At 52.9% G+C, this 19,461-nt stretch overlaps 3 protein-coding genes across 3 annotated transcripts; 1 reads left to right on the forward strand and 2 right to left on the reverse strand.

The window, feature by feature from the left end:
- Window positions 1–769: 769 nt before the first annotated feature.
- SMAC4_05126 (uncharacterized protein) lies at window positions 770–6,088 on the reverse strand (the record flags this gene model as incomplete). The annotated part of the gene is made up of 1 exon (XM_024655692.2): window positions 770–6,088. One exon carries the CDS (start codon window positions 6,086–6,088, stop codon window positions 770–772), a length of 5,319 nt encoding a protein of 1,772 aa, XP_024511539.2.
- Window positions 6,089–11,042: 4,954 nt separating this feature from the next.
- Window positions 11,043–11,722, forward strand: SMAC4_13336 (uncharacterized protein; the record flags this gene model as incomplete). Its single annotated transcript, XM_066091377.1, has 1 exon — window positions 11,043–11,722. The coding sequence occupies exon 1, from the start codon at window positions 11,336–11,338 to the stop codon at window positions 11,720–11,722; it is 387 nt and encodes a 128-aa protein (XP_065946290.1). The 5' UTR covers window positions 11,043–11,335.
- A 1,877-nt stretch (window positions 11,723–13,599) lies between these two features.
- SMAC4_05127 (uncharacterized protein) lies at window positions 13,600–17,506 on the reverse strand (the record flags this gene model as incomplete). Its single annotated transcript, XM_003346819.2, has 2 exons — window positions 13,600–14,088; window positions 14,240–17,506. The coding sequence occupies one exon, from the start codon at window positions 17,504–17,506 to the stop codon at window positions 15,437–15,439; it is 2,070 nt and encodes a 689-aa protein (XP_003346867.2). The 3' UTR covers window positions 13,600–14,088; window positions 14,240–15,436.
- Between the last annotated feature and the right edge of the window lie 1,955 nt (window positions 17,507–19,461).

Consider the following 19,461-nt stretch of genomic DNA (forward strand, 5'->3'; position numbering starts at 1 on the left):
TTCACCTCCCAGTAGTGTGCCTCCCACTCTGCTTCACACTACCTCCAAGTTCATAGCTCATAATATTGTACAAAACCCCCTTCAATTCTGCCCGTATGCGGGTGCGTGTGTGTGTGCTTTCGACAAAGTTGCCATTGATAATTGGCATCCCCTCCCTCCTCCCGGTACATAACATAATTGGCACTCAATCGGCCGGATGAACAAGGACAAAAACAGCAGATAGCCACCCAAGATAAGTTAAGAGAAAACCCTGTACATGAGACACTGTATGACATGACGTGACATGACCGATAACACAAATGATGATGATGGGAAATGGTATACGCAAGAAGGGGTATTCAAGACGACAGGAAAACCAGAAAATCCGAGCTGAGGCTGCGCTGCAGCTATCCTATCCAAAATGTTGAACTCCAAACGAGGTTCATCGAGAAGAGAAGAACAGAAAATATGACAGTGATGAGTGTACATGGTGGTTTATGTAAAGACCCTAGTGTATCGTTGATGGTATATGACGAGCAGATGGTATATGCAAAACAGAGAAGGGGAATCCAAAAACCAAAGCGACAAGAAAACTCCCAAAAAAAAAAAAAAAAAAGAATTCAACTCAAGAGGAGATCGCAACGACAGCGTGCCGGACAAACTTCCAGAAGTAGTCCGGCTTTTATCCAACAGCACACGCACACGCACACGCATACGCGCCACGACGGACACAGATAGGCTAGGCATTAAAGCCCATGCCTTAACTCACACCGCCCCTAGGCCCAAAACATCAACGCATCTGCTGCGCCATAAAAGTCTTCGCCAACTCATCCCCGCCGCTCTCCGCCGCTCCCATCCAATGGATGGCCAAACACATCAACGCCGGATCGCTCCTGACATCACCCATCCCCATTCCTGCAAACCTCGAGCCCTCATCTGAACTGCTTCCACCTGGACCAGACCTTCCACCACCGCCGCCGTACTTGTCAATGACAGCTTGTTTGAACACCTCCCGCGGCTTGCTAAGCGGCAGGGTAGTACGCTCCACCAGCTCAGGGTTGGACAGGTAAAAGATAGCCAGCTCGCGCTGCGCGGTGGGATCTCCTTCCTTAGCCGTGATCGTCCACATGCGCGCAGCGTCTGCGAGGGAGTGCGTGGTGAGAGGAAGCGGTGATGGTGGCGAGTTGAAGGGGCATGATGGCTTATCGGCTGTGGGCGTCTGCGTGCCGCTTGGCTCTTCTCCTGTTCCGCTACCGGTGCGGTGATCGTATGCATCGTTGCGAGTCGTGGTGAAATTCTTAACTACCTCGTCTGCAACTTCGACCATGGTCCGACATACTTCCTGCTTGAGACTGAGTGCGGCAAGTCCAGCGTCCCAGAATGCTTTGCCTCGTTCGGTCTTGTCTAGCATAGATGGAGAGACAAAAGCCGCGATGAATTGAAGGTCGCGGAAGAGAGTCTTGGGACGCATACCTGCATCACGGAAGAGCTTTTGCAGGACGTTGGCGATGGCATCCGTGTTGGCAGGGTAGACAGACACGACGGACCGGGTGTCGGCGTCTCGCCCTCCGCCAGGCATTCTGCCACCATGTCCATGGCTACCCGAAAAGGTCGGGGCTTGCATGAGCGCGTGAGAGCGCCGCTCCTTGAAGCTGTCAATTGCGTCGTCGATAGGTTGCGAGCGAGTTTGGACCCCGTGCTCCTCGGTAGCTGAAGATGCAGAGCCGAGATCCGATCGCCCCCATGCCAAGCGGGAGCGCCGGGATCCCGAATTGAGGGATGCACTGATCAAGTTCTGTAGCTCATGGAGAGCGTTGAGCTTCACATACGGGTTCGGGTGTACACAGAACATGCGCAATAGTCTCTGGTAGGACTTCATGAACGGGAAATCAGGCATTGCCTCCTTCTTTCCGTCTCGGTTAGACCGCTGGCCGGACAAAGGCTCGTTGGAGGTAGTGTTCTCGCTTGCATGAACACTACCCGAACCACCTGCCTCGGCAACAGGACTTTGGGTCTCCGATGGCCCCTTTTCGCTTACTCCATCGCGGAGATCGGTATAGCTCTTCTTCCTTTCGAGGATCCGTTGCTTGAGGCCACCTTTGGAGGCGGACTTTCTCTTCTCTTTGCCCAGGGCCTCGCGGTTACGGCGCTGGATGGCTTCTCGGCGATCGATACAATCCTGACCTAGGCCTTCAAACCATGCGTCCGTTTCCGAACCGCGAGAGAAAACGAGGTTACCCAGGTCGGACAGAATCAGACTGGTCAGTGTCTGGCGAAGTTCGCCGAGGAAGCGAGCCTTCTCCTCTGACTGGCGCTGCTGGAAGACAGTTTCGTTTGAAGATGACACAGAGGCGCCAGACCGACCTATCGAGTGCTGCGAGTTGGACGGGATTGTGTGATGGTTGGGAGGGTTGAAGGAGCCGGAAAAGTTGGTTACACTTGTGGTGGGCGACTGAGCTCTGGACGTAACGGTACTCGGGGATGTAGGCCGGTGGTGGAAGGGTGACCAGAACGTCTCTCGAGAATCGATTTGATGAACCGGAGACGATGCACCGAAATAGTCCGAACCGTCAATTTCGGAAATTGCTGTGCTGGCTCTTGAGTAGCTAAAGCGGCTGGAGGAATCGAACGATAGCTGACTCAAGTTGTGACCAGACAAAGCTCGCAGGTTGTTGTTGGATGACCGGCCGCGCATCCCCGGGGTAAATCTCCTTTCAGGGTCACTGATGACGCTGATGGAGTCATCCCAGGAGACTGATTGTGTGTCAAAGTCTCGGTCGCGACGGTTGACCTGCCTGCTCTCAAGAGTCCGCCTATCCCGCGTGAAAAGTTCACTGGACCATAGAACCGGCCCGTCGACAATGCTGTCACCGAGCAGTTTGTTGATGCAATTGTCAACCTCGCAGCAGAAGCGATGGATTCTCTCCTCCCCGCAACAGAAGTTTTCAACCTCATACTGTTGCAGCCACCTGGCGGTTTTCTCTGCCTGTTCGTCACGGAGCTTGTTGGGTCCACCTTGCTCTTCAGGCGCCGCGAGGATATCCAGGATCTGAGATTCGGTCTTAAAAAGGTAGTTGGAGGCTGGGCCACGTTGCATCCTGCTTTTGACCCGCTGGAACGAGCTCCAACGATGAGGCATCCCCATGGTCTTAAGTGCGACTGCGACGTTCCGTGATTCGTCATAAGGTGCGGAATTCCGTACGTCTGTAACGTACCACATCTTGTCACGAAGAGCACGAAGCCGGCACATCATTGAGTCGATAAGACCCTCGGCGCGCTCTTGGCTCTGCTTCAGCCAGATAAGCCATGCATCGTAGTCTTCAATGGCGGCAGCGGACTTGCGGATTGAGTCTCGTGGACCGCGGGAGAAAATGTTCAGCAACGTTGCGAAGCCGTCCTTGCGCAGAGAGTCAGATGTAAGGGCATTAAGCTGTTGAAGCGTCCTCCAGTAAAGGTGAGCATTCACGAAATCCGATTGCGCTCGGGATTGGGAGGACGCGGCTGTTAGCATGGCGATAAGGGGTGATGTGGGTTCTGGAGCCTCTGGTAGCTCCTTCCCTTTGCCATTTCCCCAACTGGAAGTGTCAGACAAACTGCTGGTAATGCTCGGGGCTCGTGAATGATAGCTATTGTATGGATTCCGGCTACCCATGTTGCTGGCAATATGGTTTTTGGACCTGTATTTTTTGAGAGTAGATGCTCGGTTACTAAATGTCTGCTTCCTCGTGCCACTGTTTTCCAAATTTTGAGGAATCTCATATTCCTGAACCAACTTCAGGATCGCGTCCCGAAGTTGGTGATAGTCTTTGTACAATGTCGGCCGTTCGTTGTCAGTCTCGTCGGTTTCGCTATCGGTGTTGGAGGAGGTAGCCTCTTCTTCGACCTCATCATCGGGATCGAACGTCATATGCGTTGAGAGTTGGCTGCCGTTGCCCGAGATAAACAAAACCGCCCAGCGCTCGGCGCAAGGGTGGCAAGAGCCGTTCAAGACGTCCTGCCCGAGGACCTGAGACATCTCATGCAGGGCGAGACGGAGTCGGTACCCGTCATCCTCGTAGTTGACCGAAGAGCTTGGAGCGCTTGAAGGCGGAGGAGAGTACCCAGGGCCATCCTCGAGAAGGGGCTCTCGAGATGTTGTTATATCGCTAATTATCGATTCGGCGCTGGTACTGACGATTGACTGAGCATCAAACTGGACGCTAGGGGCTGTCCTCACAGACATTGGTTGAGATACCACAGAGAAATTGGATACGGACGGCGCTCCAGAACGGCGACCTCCAGAGTAAACTGACGCTGGTCTCCGATCTGGAAAGAGGGCGTTGGCGATAGTAGCGAGATCGGCAGGGCTCATGACCAAATATGGATGGACCTCTGCTGTTTCTCGAAGGGACGTAATGGATCGAGCGGGCAAGAGGCGGGTCTTGGGTTGATACTTGGTGCTTCTAAACCGGTTCTGTATGTTTTCAATATGCCCTCGGACCTTTGGCGGGATAGACACTGGAGTCTTGCTATGGAGCATGTCAATAACGAGTTTTTGTGCATTCATGGCAACGGATTTGAGAATCTTCTGTCGCCCATATTCAGTGATGTGATAGTCCGCCATCATCCCATAGGCCTCTGGGTGGATGATAACTCCGAGCAGCCAGGTCGAAAACAGGAATTTGGCCACAAGCCACTTGCGGGTAGCTTCGAGGTACTTCTTTTCCAGGCATTTGATGATTTCGTTCCCTAGCTCGACAAGTCCCTCGGGGATACCGGTGTTGTCTTCGTCGTCGATAACATCGAACAGCTCGTCCACAGCCTTGGCATAAAACTCCTCTGCGGCAATCTGATCCTTGGAACTCCAATCCGAAATATTGAACCGGGTTCCATGCTGGTCTTCAGCTCGGTCGAGCAGAAAGGCTCCTTCTTCCAGGATCTTCATGAGATACCATTCCATGTTGGATTTTCCGGACCAGCCGCGCATGGAAACCCACACATTGCAGATAGACATGACGGTCTGTTCACTGCCAGTGGCCGGGTTGCAGATCAGCCGAGCGCAGACGTTGGCCCAAATAGCTGTCCTGCGCTGGTCCTCGGCGCTGTCGGGGCCTGCAGAGTTAGCAAAGCAAGTATAAATCAAGGCCGACATGGGATCATGTCTCTGGAAGGACAGGAGCCGTTCGATGGCGCTCCTTTCCTGGGCCGACTGCCGATTGGCGCCCACTGCGCTCGAGGAGCTGCTGAAGGTAGAACCAACAGCAGTCGAAGAGCCCGGCATACCCGAAGTACCACGACCAGCTGGTCGGCTGTGGTACGGAAGGACCGACTCAATTGGCTCCATGGTCTGATGGAATTTTGTCAGCGCCGCAAGTTCGGTGCTTTTCAAGGAACTGATTCTCGTCGCCAGATAGTCGGGATTCGTCCTGATTTGGTTCAGAACACTCAATAAAGTCTCTCGCGACTCCGAAGACAGCTCGTTAAGGAAGCATGGCACACTCCCTGGTGCTGGGGTGGTGCCCGCAACGGATCCCGTGGGTGTGTCAACGCTCTCGGTTGACGTGAGACCTGGCGCCTGCGCCAATTCCATATCGGGCTCGAGCATGGCATATCGACGGGTTTCATCGCAACTCTTGCGGACGTCGATGATTGCATTGTACAAGGATGCAAACGTCTTCTTGTCGTCTCCACGGAAGCAATCCACCAAGCTGCGATGGGCCATCTCACCAGACCTCATGAGGCGGGCCGAAAGCGCCGTCGAAATGAGGTTCCTTTGCAGGCGGATCCTTGTGTTTGCGCGCTTGCGCTCCTGGTACTTGGACAAGCGAACAACATGGGCCAGCTCCTCCAAGGTTGTTCCTTCACTCTCTGGGCTCCAAAAGGGCTGAGTATAAAGTGAAACATCAGACAACAAGGGCCGCGGAAACTTGAGCTTGGTCGGTTTCTTGTCCGACAACGACAAAGAGGCGGTTCCAATATTGGTGTTGAGACTATCGGACGAGTCCTTGGGGGTAGGCGCTGGTGACGGTTCTGTGTCCTGCTCGATGGTGGGCATTGGACGGCTGGGAAGAGTGGTAGGCATCTGCAGACCAGGTCCGCGCCTGGACAGGTCGTCATTGCGACGGCTCATGTTTGCGTCTTTGGCCGCGCGAGACGGGCTCTTGGTTCGGGGTGCTCGCGAGTGCAAGGCGTCCACATGACTCTCCGAAGGGGACGGAGTTGGCGACCTCGACGCTGCCGGAGGAGACTGTATTGGAGATGGAGCTACTCGTGAGAAGGACATGGGTTAGCGCAACGGGACTAGAGAGCTCAACCTTGGGGAATGATCCTCTGGTTTCCCCGACATACGCAGCGACGATTGAACGTTGATGGGCGAAGAAAGAGAACGCTGCATGGATATCATAATGGGACCATGCAACAACGAAGGGTCCAAGTGGTCGACCATGCACTACCGACGACGACGACGACGACAGAGGTTGGCGTTCTAATAACAGTGACGGGGATGTTCGGCTCGGCTCGACAAGGCGCTAATGATATTGGATGAGATCGATATCAACGGACGGAAGAGTTGCACCACCTTCGGCCTGGAAACGGTTTGGTTTTGGGGTATCAAAGATGGGTATAACAGTTCATGTTCATGAAAGCTAGGAAAGAGATATGTAGGTATATTTGTCTTGGGAACCGGAACAAGGCGAGCCCTGGGCCCTGGTTGATGTCGCGAATCGAGACGAACAAGCGAGCAGGGATGGATAGAGGTCCGCGCCCGGGGAGAGGGAGGGCAGGTAAGGTTGATTCCGTGAGCTGTGAGGTCCCAGTTGAGAATACGCGATGGATGTTTGGGTAACGGATGGACAGCGATCCCGGAGTTTGTTGCCCTGGTGGTTGTGGTCTTTTGGCCGATTCCTGGGGCCGGGTCGGGACTTGAAGACCTGAAGTGAAGAGTCAACAAGGAAGAGTTCGCCTTGTCTTGTCTTGTCTTGGGAACAGGGACGGGGAGGTGTTGATGGTCTCGCCTCGAAAGCAGGCACGCAAGGTGAACCTGAACCAAGCTGCAAGAGGAAAAGGATGCTGATCGGTCGCTAGGAAAAGTTCTGACACCACACCATGCCCTGATGGCCCTGGTCGATATGGCTCTCTGGGGCTTAGCTGGATGGATCCTCAGGGGGAAGAGTGCGATCCGAAAAAGACCCAACCTAACTGAAGCGGGCGATGGGCGAGGAACGGGACTGTAGCCGAGCACGAGGACGGCTGGACGGGGACGGGATGGTCGACAGCGCGACACTTTGGTGGATGGACTCTTGAGACTGACAGGGCGACGACAGGGTTGAAGACAGGGAGACAGGGCAACAGACAGCGGTTGTAACAGGGCGAGAGTGTCTTGTGGACCCTCCCGGCGGTTAAGTACCTCGACGGGGTTGTATGGTGGAAGTATTCCCTCTTTGGGTTGGGAAGTACACGGCAGCGGGAAGAGGAAGTAGATAAAATAAATGGTGGGTTGATGATGGTTGTAGTTTGGTTGTAGTTTGGTTGTAGTTTGGTTGCCTCTGTCGCTGAAGGAGTTGTTGAGTTGACATTGTCTCCCAGTCTGCTCACGCAACCTCAAGTTGTCATCATGTGGATGAGACGAATATCGGGTATCTACCGTATTTCACCCTTTCTCACAGTATCTTCCTCATCATGTCCACAATCCCACCGAACTGGAAAGAGAGTGAGAGCCGAGAGGGCGCAACAGGAAAAAAAGAGGTGTGTCTCGTTGCACCCTGACCGACCTGGCGCCTCTGCCTTCCTGCCGCGACAGTGTGGTCGAACCAGAGAAGAGGTGATCAGAGTGACATGAGCGATGTACCGGACTTGGGGTAAGGGACGGATGGTCCATAAGACCCGCTTGTTTCCTATTTGGATTTGGCGGCTTGCGATGCGGGACATTTTGGAGCTCGTGCCTGCAAGTTGGAGTCATGCCCTGTGAGGTTGGAGATTGGTGGATTTCCCCTCACTGTCACTCAAAGTCAGAGCACTTGCAGCGAGTGGTCCACTGGCATGTTTCTCTGCCACGCTACAATCCCTGTCCCTTCTTTTTCTCTTGAAGCTCTTTTGAATTCCCCTCCATCCAACAGCTTGACAATCATGGCTTAACATCAGATTCGTGGACTGATATCCGAAAGGGTATAGCTAACAAACGGGCCTCATTCGACACCTCGACTGTCTTTGCCGCAACTGCACTTCCCGTCTCCTTGCTCATTTCAAATTCTGCATCTTTTATTTCACCCACTTGCTCCTGCATGTGTCAAAAAGAAAGATAGAAAGAGCTCCTGGTTGAGGCTCCCTCCGTCCCCCTCCTCCTCATCTCCTAAACTCCATTGCCCCGCTTCCATTCACCCACTTCCTTCCCTCTTTTTTCGCGCCACGGCCCGACATGTGCCTGACGTGACTTGCGCTGCCTTGGGAGGTGGGAAGGTGCTTCGTTTCATTCGCGCTTGCGTTGACGCTTGCGCTTGTCTCTCCGGCTCTTTTCGTCCGCTTGCTTCGGATGCTTTCCATCAAAGGTGGATGTCGTGGACAGCATGTTACTCTGCTGTATCTGGATGGACCGACACTGCCGCCAGTCATCCCGAGCTGTCTGAGCTGAATGGACCGAGATGGAGTCCCATGACAAGCACTGGACGCGCGACTTTGACACCGACGACCTTCAGTCTCCAATCGCCGTCTTCCGCCGAGATATCGTACACGGTATTTCAGCTTGATCATCCCCTCCTACCTCTCCAAGCGCAGAAGGAAAAAAAAAAACATTTTTCCCATGACGCATATTCACGGATCACGGATCACCGGTCAGAGGAGATATGCGGATGAATCCTGCTATGGACATTTGCTCTTCCCTTTCCCTGCTGTGCCTGACGACTGCGGACGAGTGCCCAATCTCAGCAGCATCGGCTTGCCATGGAAGTGGAAGGAAGGCATGGATGGATGGCTCGAGTTGACCCGAGTCCACCGCCCATTCAACCAGACTTCTTCCTCCGAACTGCACCAATTTCCGAGAAATCAAAATCTAGGTACTGTCCGAGCTAAGAACGAGCGAGGTACAGTACGAGAAATCATCACGAATGTGGTTACGAGGTTACCGGAGCACCGGCCACACTGCCAGCTCATACACTCCCTCCAAGCTATCGATATGCGCAGTTGCAGTTTCTGTCCATGCCCGGCGTTGATCCCGGTCAATATCAAAGAAGTCGAGAAGCAAGGATGGTGGAGATAGAGACATGCTGATCCCCATATCGATCTTCCAGATGGTGGCGGCTGTGAGCTGCCTCTTCCCTTTTGAATCACACCCCTTTCACTTACATACATACATATCATCTCTTGCCTACACTATACAAGGCTTGCCTTATGGGTACTCCTATCCGTCTCCGTTATCGTGTTTGTCTTTCTCTTCTTCCTATTGTTTCGCTTCCATCCCCCTTTCGCATCTTGCTTGCTCCCATGGACAAGGCATGAGATGTCCTTGGACCACCCTATAGGCCACTCGCTGAGCCATGTACACAGCCTGCTGAGCTGGCCTTGCATTTTCGCCCCCCGCCCTTTTGCATCTCCCCACAGCTTCCCATTGCTTGGGTGCGGCTCTTGGCAACCCGGCTGTCAAATGGTCCAATGCCAGTCGTCCACGATCCAAGACCACCCCAGGAGCCTGCTTTTGGCCTCTTTTTGGAAGCAGGTACCTGAAGCATGTACTCTTCCCTACAGACATCACCTATGAGATACTTCGGCTACCTGAACAGGGACATTGAAGCAACCACCAGCATCGTGAACATCGTCTGGTTGCCAACTCACATCCACACACAAAAGAGTTCACTACCACCATGTTCACCACCCTCTCAGACTGCCTCACTGTCCAATCAGAAGCCCTCATTATGTCCGCTTGATAGTCCCATGGCTTGTCTCTGCCGCCGGTATATCAAAATCCTCCGATGGTTATTCGTCCTCTTTTCTTTCTTTTCTGGAATCATGTTTCCCGTCCCTCCAAGCCAAGGTCAGGGACGATCGGCCAATGCCGCCAATGGTAGCATTGTTGGCCGCCATCCGAGGTGAATCCTTTTGACTTCTTGAAATCACGATTCCAGGCATTTTGCAGCAGGAAGGCAACACGAGGCGAGGCGAGACCGCATACCGTGCACCATCGCGGCGGTGACCCGGCCGGCAGATGGACGACAAGTCAACAAAAGGGTCCAGCAACACGGCCGGCAGATGGACAAGTCAACAAAAGGGTCCAGCAACATGGCCGGCGCTTGTGGTTCCATTCCCCACCATCGATCCATCTGGGTCGGACAAGCTCCCGTCTGTGTGTCCGGGCCTCTTTTCCATCCCAGAGACATATCAGAGGGTCCTGCTGTGCGAGGGCGCTTGCTCCGCCGCACCTTTTGCTGGTGTGGTTGTGCGACTCCTGTGCTGTCTTTTTGTGACGGCCCAGATCCCGCACTCATCCACACCTGGAAGTTCATGATGACGGCGGCTTTGGTAGCTCCGTTGCGGAGGTCTTGGAAGGTCTCCATTTCCCCAGCCACGCCGCGCCGATGCCACGCCGGCCGAGTCGGGTCCCGGGCCACGCACCACATACCTTAGTCAGGCACCTTTACCGCCATTTTCGTGACGACGTTCCATCCCGAGCTCATAAGCATGTGGCGCATATGGGTTTAGTCCATACCTTAGTCCTGCACTTCTGCACGTCAGACTCCTCACCTCGTCCCACTTTGTGGGCAGCATGGAATTGTTGCCGGGTCCCAGCTTCGACGGCGCAAGGAAAATTGTTTCATTTGTGATAGTTGCCTTATATAGGCCTCCCAGCCGCCTTTCAAGCCTTTTGATACGACTTCATCCCCCTTTTCTTGTCCGGGGTCCCTCCTACGTGGCTCACTCACCACCGTTCGTTATCTTCAGACCGCTGCATCGAGGTTACAAACAGGCTATAACCCGCATACGCATATATCTCTTGCGCCTGCTTTGCTTGTCGGGCGGGATGAGGCTGCTTTTGGGTAGCGAAGCGTTTAGTTGGCTTCAGACCGTACCAAGAGCCGAGAAACTGGGAGGCAGGTACCATGCTAGCTTGCTTGTGCCTGAACGTGGGCAGCTGCCTGAGCAGCCTGAATGGGCAATTCCCTTGACCGTCGTTTCATGCTGGCAAAGCTCAAGTGTGTGTTCGACGGCCTCCAAAGAGGAAGCAATCAAGGCACCTGGCGGGCTTCAAATCGAATCGTCCGAGATGTTTGCCCTGCTGGATAATGACAGGTACCCGTCTGTTTCCTGATAAGTCATTTACTAACGGCAACAGGTTTCGGGCTTGGTAATACAAACACAAACCCACATACGACCTACATTAAGTACGTGAAGCATGTCTCAAGACGGAAGGACGACAACGAATATGTCTCAGGCGCGAATATGCCAGCGAAGAACGATCAACGTCTCAATGTACACATTGTGCTCCCGGGTTACCTCGTCAACTCGTTTACACCCTTTCCAGTTTGCGCTTCGTGGAAATCATGGAAGACGACTAGTCAGTTCGTCCATCCAGACTGGGCTCGAGATAGCCGTCCACGCGCACACGCCCGCGTGCTGTACTACGTCGTCACGGATATGTCCGATGACTCCTACTTCACAAGTCAAAGGGAGAATTGGGAAAATAGCGATGTCGTGCCTCGGTGACAGTCCTACCGACCACAAAAGCTTACACCCACCCAGATTCATGGAGTTTCACCGTCCACCACACCTTGCCAGCTAGCAATTCTGCCAGCTAAGCTATCGAGCTAGTGTTCTCTGCTCGCCTTACCTGAGCAATTGGCCAACGAGACGAAACGCGCAAGTCCTGGGAAACACAGGGCGAATCCTCCACACTCCTCCCGAGACATTTCCGGCGGATCTGCCCATCCCGTTAGTCGTGTTGGCTGATTTCCAAGCTACTAGCATGGTTGTTGACGTCTTCCATGGCTTCATCGTCCAATTCCTCATCTTCCACGGTCTACGTGGACTAGTACCTTCATTGTGCCAGCTGACAAGAGTTGTTACTCTCACGAACACGCAGCTCACACCGCTTCAGAAATGTCAAGAAGGACAAGAGCAGATGTGCTAAAAGTTGTGAAATCTCAGAGCTAGCTAAGTAGCAAGCTAGAAAACCGCGTGGACGGAGAGTCACAGTGGTACTCCGTGTCTGCTTTGCTGCTGTGTCGTCATGTAGCTACGTGTAGCTACGTGTGTGCTACGTACACATCATCGGGAACACAACAGCATTTGTCTAGCTTTGGGGAGTTCGGGTAAGTTTGGACCCGGCCGGGAGGTTTGACGGGGCTTGGTGGGGCTTGACGGGGTTGGAGCTATGGGGTGACGGCGAAGGCAAGTTGGGGAAGTCGGAGGGGCAGGTAGGGACAGGGTGGTGTTGAGAAGGGCGCCAAAGAGAGTTTGCCGAGGTTCAGTCACTGGAGGTCTGAGAGCTTTCGATGTCTCACGAGTTCTACGGGTCACAATGTCCGAACTCCGGTGTTGGTGTTTTGGTGGTAAGGGTGTTTTGGTGGTAAGGTTGTGGTACAGTTTACTTGGTGAGTCTGTATCTCACTGGGAGAAATGAAGAATATGGAAGGAAAGCGGAGAGAAAAAACGAGAACCTGTGAAAACCGGCAGGGAGCATTTTCTCAGCGGGACTGAGAACGTCAAGAAACAATTAAAAACGAAGAAAAAAAGAAGAGAACTTCACATATGCGGAAAAAAAGATCCATGATTTGGCAAGAAAGTCCGGTAATTATTCACACAGAATGGTACCGAAGAGGACAAGCCACAAAACATGGGGAGAATGGCAGGAAAGGGGACATTTACATATCATAGAATCATCCACGTTCATCAGAAGGGGCTGAAACGCAGCTCATGCCATGCAAGTGTCCCAGGCCTAAACAAACATATGTACATTGTAGATATATATGAAATGAAAAATCAAAAACAGAGACTGGCGGATTCAGGGCCAATAGGGGGAATGTCTAGTCCTAATAGTCCGGGCTCTTGACGAGAAAAATAGGGAGTGTCAAGGCAGAATGTTGAAAATAAGGGGATCCTTAAAATGTCAAAACGGATGGAGAAAAAGGGACATAGAAAAAGGAAAGGGAATAAACTTGGGAGAAAAAAGGAAGGGAAAAGAAGGGAACTAACAAGCAATGACGACTTTGAGTCAGGCAATATACCTTATATTTCCATGCACTACGCAACAAAACACAAGGAATTTAGGAGAAAATGTCTGGTATGCGACAACACTCGCCGAGAAACGAAAAGCCGAACAGACGACACAACTGAGAAACCATTTTAGAACGAATTGGATGGAAATTGAAGGACAAGTGATTCCTGACCGGATCACGGGGAGAAAATACCAGAAGCTTTTTTCAGAGGAAGGATAGGAGCAAAGCGAAAATTTTGTAGCAGAAACGTGGCAAATAAAAGCGGCAGACAGATGGTAATCAGACTAGGTGCATGTACTAGAAACAGGTAGATAGTATATCCCGCTTTGGGGAAGAGTCTGCAAATTCGGTGGGCAATGTCAAGCGTACGGAAAGTGTCTGCCAACCCAAGGGAAAACATCCGAACAATGTACATAAACATTTGGGAAGATATATGGAAATAAATATCTTCAAAGTACCTTTACAGCTCTACTCTATATGCATCGTATATTTCCATACTCCCATCACTAGAAGTCTAGCACGGAGGCCCGGAGTCAGACAACCTGGCCGTTCCGCTTTTCTAAGTCTAATACCCTACCAGTTACCTAGTCTAGACGGGAGGTAGTCCTCGTCCTGACCTCCTAGGTTTAATATGTTTATAAGTAAGATAAAGCGTCTTTCAATTTTTGACGATGATTTCTTCTGCCTTTTCTTCTGCCTTTTCTTCTGCCTTTTCTTCTGCCTTGTCTTCTGCCTTGTCTTCTACCTTTTATTCTTCTTATGTTCTTTTTCTCTTGTTGCAACATGACCTTTTCACCGCCAGTTGTTATCTCCAAATCGAGTGTCTGTGTTCGTTGTCAACTACCGCTTCTGTCAATGGTTACCTGGCGTAACTAAGCCAGGGGACACGGTTCTGACTCCGATTCTACCTAATCTTGAACTTGACTCGGACCTAAAACTTGACACTGGTTAATCATCATCTTCTCCTGCGTCATGCTAACCGCCAACCGAGGCCGGGGCCGAAAAATAGAAGCGGAGCTAGGCCGGACCGGTGCGGGAATAGTTTTCCTTGTCTTTGCTACATATTGATCTCACGTCCGTACCTTTGTTGCGTATGGTTCTCTCTCTCCGGGACGCCTGTTCACCTGGTCGGCATCAAAGATCGTTACGCTTGCGCGTGTGTATGTATGTCTGTATGCAAACATCGGCCAAACGGAACAATAAGGTGCAGCGTGGCAACTATTCATTGTATGAAAAGAACCATGAATGCTAGCTATAAACATTGATATACCAAGACAACGAAAGCAGACAACCCGCCCAATACGCTCGACAATGATTGTTGGTACAGAGCATGCAAGTAGTCCCATAACAAATAATCCAGATACTGCACGCATCCCTTTTCGTGTTCCCTTTTGTCCCTTTTCCCTGTTCCTTTCCCATGCTTTTCATCTTGCCCTCGTACTCTCATCATGCAGTTCCTTGAAGAGTCCGTCCCTCCGGTCATGGAACACCACCGAATAATCACCGCAATCGCGTCTGCCTCATTCACTCCCATGTACATCTCGGCTCTATCGAGCAGACTGTATCTCCTTCCCCTCAGTCACCGATACCACCAACTTCCAGTCGACCCCTCCTCTCCCGTCTCAATCCATCCAGTTGCATCTGTATGCTATGCATGAAGCATTCAATGCCATCTCCATCCGGCAGCATAACTGTCAAATACGCAAGTGACAGAACGGCGACGACAATGATGATAGGCCAAAAAATGCCTTTTTTCCCCATCCACTCATCAACCCAGCCCGCAGTCGGCCGGCAGCGACCGGTTAAAGACGTTGGGCAAAGCCGCAGGTCATAAAGATATGAGGGGATAAAGATGAATGGAGATGAATGGAAGCTGCGGGAGCTACAGAAACGGTCGCAATATGTGACCAAGATGAGTGACGTTGATCAACAGGATTGGCCGAAGTGCCCCCCTGGCGGGGTGAGATGCGTGATGATGTGATGAGATTGAGTAGGCCGCAGGTATGGCCGCATGAGGGAATTGAGGCCTGAGCCCCTCTTGCCCTTCCTCACCCGCGTCCTCTCCTGGCTCGGCCTTCCGCTCCGCCTCTTCCCGCCAACCTGTCATTTATTCCGCGAGAAGCGGGACAAGATGGGTAGCGGGACATGAACATGTTGGGCTGTCAACATGTCAAGCCGGCATGCACTGGGCTACCAACAGCCCAAGTTCCGAATGCCGACAGATCCCCGTAGAGGCTGATATGCAAACACTCGAACAGGCTAGCAACGGCTCACCTCACTCACTGTCCCTTGCCAAACCTCATATCGAAGCCCTTCAGCACCGCCATGATACTTGCAGCCTCGACTTCGATCGGCGCCCACGCTTTGCCCGTCGATGATTGCTGCATACTCACGCTTCCCCTATATGGCGGAGGGTTGGCAGGCACTGCCCTAAGCTTGGGCAGCCATGAGCCAATGTCATCCGCCGCTTCCTCGAAGTGCCGGTGAGAGGCAATGGTCTTGTAAGCCTCGGCGCAGGGGATGGAGAGTCCAAAATTACTGGCAGTGCCATTGTTGGAGGAAGACGACGAAGAAGAGAAGGGGTTGGATGGTGTGGGAGCAGGCAGTTGATTGATGTTCTTGTAGCGGTTGAGGTTGATGGGAACAACGACGTCTTCGTCGTCATCGGGCTTCTCAGTCTTGCAGCATCCGCCACCAGGGCCGCCACCGCCGCAGCACCCAGACGGGGGAGTGGCGCTACTGCTTTCGCCGTTCTGTTGCCTGTTCCGCTCAAAGTTGGCTGCGAGGGAGCGGCAAAAGAGGCCGGACTTGGGATCCGCTAGACACTGGGCGCAAGTACCGGGACCGCCGGGACCACAGCCACCGATCTTAACGGGCGGCTTAGATTGGGCGTCATTGCTGGCGCGGTTGAGAGAACCAAAGCTAGGTAGCTTGACCGCACCCGTTGCAGTGATTTCCATAGGCATGGGGACGACATCGTTCTCCGATGGCGGCGGTGTATGCATCTGGACTTGCTGAACGACGGAGGCCACGGTCATGGAGGCAGCTGAGAGGGCCATGGATTCCGCGCACACGCAGTAGGTGCCATCCTTGCAGAATCCGCAAGAGTCCTGCATTTCGACGGAGACCATGGGATGTGACTGAGGCTGTTGCTGTTGCTGAACAGGAGCTGGCAGAGGAGTCATATCTGGTACCGTTGTCTCAGGCTTCTTAGCGAACAAGGCAGTAAAGTCTGTTGCCAACTCATCACTCTCAACGCCAGCATCAGATCGCTGCCTCTTCTCATCAGGACCCATCTCGGGCGAGCTGGGAGGTAGTGGCCTCTTGAGGTCAGCAGCCGCAAGAACCCGGATGGACTCCTCTAGACAGGCGCATCTTCCTTCAGGAGTGCATCCGCCGCAACCCATCAAGACATTGGAACTTTGCAGAAGCTCATCGGCACAGGCACATGGGCCACTGCTCTGGCAGCTACCGCAAGTGACGTCTAGCGGAGACTGGGGAACCTCCTCGGGTGGTGAGATGATTTGGGAAATAGAGAAGGGCTGGGCAGTTGGTCGTGGCTCTGCAATAGGAACGGAGTCTACCTTGGGCGCAAGCTGAGTCTGTTGCGTGGATTGTTGCTGTTGCTGTAGATTATAGCCGTTGGACTGTTGTGGTAGGATGGACTGCTGCGGCGACATGTTGTCCCAAGAATTCCTCAGCGAATTGCGAGCCTGCTTCTCCTTCTCCAACATGTCCTCCAACCAGCGGCATCGTGACTGCAGGGTCTGTACCTCGACTTCGAAATGGCTGATGCGACCCTGCAGCTCCCTTACAACACGGTCATGCTCCTCCTTTTGCTCCTCCAGCTGGTCCTCCAACTCGCCGACGCGGGCGGCCCGGCGCTCTCGGAAAGCCCTCTGGGCAGCGCGGTTCTGTGCCTTGCGCTTAGTAGGGGGAGTGTCGGTGGCAGGCTTACGTCCAGGCTTTGGTCGGGGAGGGATGACCCATTCCTTGCTGGTCATGCTCAAAGGACCTCCTCCCCCAGGAGTAGGGCAGTCGACGGGTGACATGGCACCTCCTTGGCTAGATACGGAGGCGGCTCTGATGGGGGCAGGTCTGGGTGCGACACTGGGACGGGGCGCAATGGGAGGCACGCCAGTGAGGTTGGTGTTGGTGATGGAAGTCGATGATGCCGGAGTGGAGACACCACAGCTTGAGGCTGGAGAGGGGGCCGAAGAGGCAGGGGTCGAGACGGCACTCGGAGAATCCCGCTTAGCAAAGGTGGCTGCTGTGGTTGTTGATGATGATGATGATGATGATGATGATGATGATGATGATGCTGCCTGCTGTAGGGCTGATAGGTCCATATCAGATTGGAGATGTTGATGTTGTTGATGATGATGTTGCACTTGATGCTCAATGGACATGGACACCGAGGTCATCTGACTGGCCATGGGGGGAGCAGCGGCAGAAGTGACAGCCGCCATCGCAGTGTTGCCGTCGCTACTGATTGAATAAAGATCGATGTTGCACAAAGGACGGGAACCGAGGTGCCAACCGAGTGAGCCAACCAAGGAACAGACCGCTGAGAGGAGGATCTGATAAGATGGCGTGTGATTTGGATGGAATTCGTTGGTGGATTGGACCGTGGGATTGTGGTTCCGGTGTTCGGTCGGTCGGTCGGTCGGCCGGGGGCAGGCGGTAGGTTTTTAATGTCGCAAGGGCGCAGGGGGTGGACACTGGAGAACAGTGGGCGGAACAGTGGGCGGAACAGTGGGCTGAACAGTGGATTGGGTTGCTGGCCGTTGGCGCTGTCTTCTTTTTTCTGGGGCGCTGAGCCGAAGCCGAGAAAAACGTGGGGCAATTGTCCACTCTTGTCCGACTGCCGAAATCTGAAAAGAATACGGTGAACGCCGTTGTCCAACTTGACAATTGAAGATGGAAACAATTGGTTGGAGATTGATCCGAGATAAAGATTGGGTGTCGTATAAGACGAATGGTGAAAGCCGACAAGACGGAATGACGCAGTGTAGGTACGGTATGCTCGGTCCCTCGTGTGGCAGTTGCTGCGTGGTGTGGGTAGCGTGTGTGCGCTTGGACCGATGCAGTGTCAGTTCGTATGTGTTTTTGACTTTGTTGTTGTCCGCGAGAATCCGAAGCAACTGATTCTTGGAGTTTGTTGTAGGGAAACAATTCAAGGACAAGAATCTTCTCGGACAATGAGGGGTCGTCGATTTCTTTTTGGCAACAACGACGCACGCGACTGCGGAAAATTTGCAGGCGGGAATGATCCGACACACGGAAGGAGCGACTGAATGTGCTTCTATTGGGAGTGCAGTGTTCTGGCGTGTTTTGCTAGGGTCTTTCGGATCCAAGCGAATTCCGGTCCCAGTCTCGCCCACAAAATGAGGGCTCTCACCTCTTTGATTCGATGGCTTGTGAAGTTGATGCCCTGGTTGCCTGGCTCACCTGGCTGACGAAAGGAACAAAAGGCCGGACAGTCTTGACAGAAGTGCTCCACTGATTGATTGATAAGATTACAACAAATGCGCTAGTACAATCGCAGAATAGTGGCAGTCGCTAGAACCACTTGTGCGTCACGAAAGAGTGGGGAAGCGTCGTGGTGAGCGGGGATGGGCTTGTGCCTGTCCCGGTCCGCTGTCTTTCAACCTGTCAACGGATCAAAGAACGGAAGCTTGGAAGATGCTCAAGATGCCATTTTCCACTGTATGATGCCTTGGTTTTGAGGCCAAATTGATACGTCGATCCTGTGCATCTCTTACTACCGAGCCAATACTTCGGAATTACGACAGGCTGCCACCGTCTATCTCCTCACCGTTGGCGATCAGGGTTGCAAGCCATGTCGGCTGACGAAGGCGGTCTCCATGCTGGGCAAGGGAAAGGGAAGAAAGAGCCGTGAATGAGTCAACCGACCTATTAATTGAGTAATACCTTCTCATTTCGCCCTTGGCGTAAAGTCAGAGTTGGATGTTGTCCACGGCGCAGAAGAAGTGTTTTGCTAAGGTGCCATCGAGGCCCTATTCCCAAAAACTGTGAAAGATGGAATAGCAGTCTGAAGTTGAATATTTCCGTCTTCAAGCAAGCAGGGTACCGGACCGTGTGTTCGAGTTGTTCTGGAGTAAACCGCTCACACAATTTATCAGATCCTTCTTTGCCAGGGGTGTCCACGTTGTTATTTTGTGGTGTCTGCGAGTTCATCAAAAGACAGCATATGCTTTTTGCAAAGTCCCCATCAACACAAATGAACATGATGGGTTTTCCACATGTTGATAACTTGATCACAGCTCATAGACATAGGACA

Source organism: Sordaria macrospora, chromosome 2, assembly GCF_033870435.1.
Source record: "Sordaria macrospora chromosome 2, complete sequence".
NCBI lineage: Eukaryota > Fungi > Ascomycota > Sordariomycetes > Sordariales > Sordariaceae > Sordaria > Sordaria macrospora.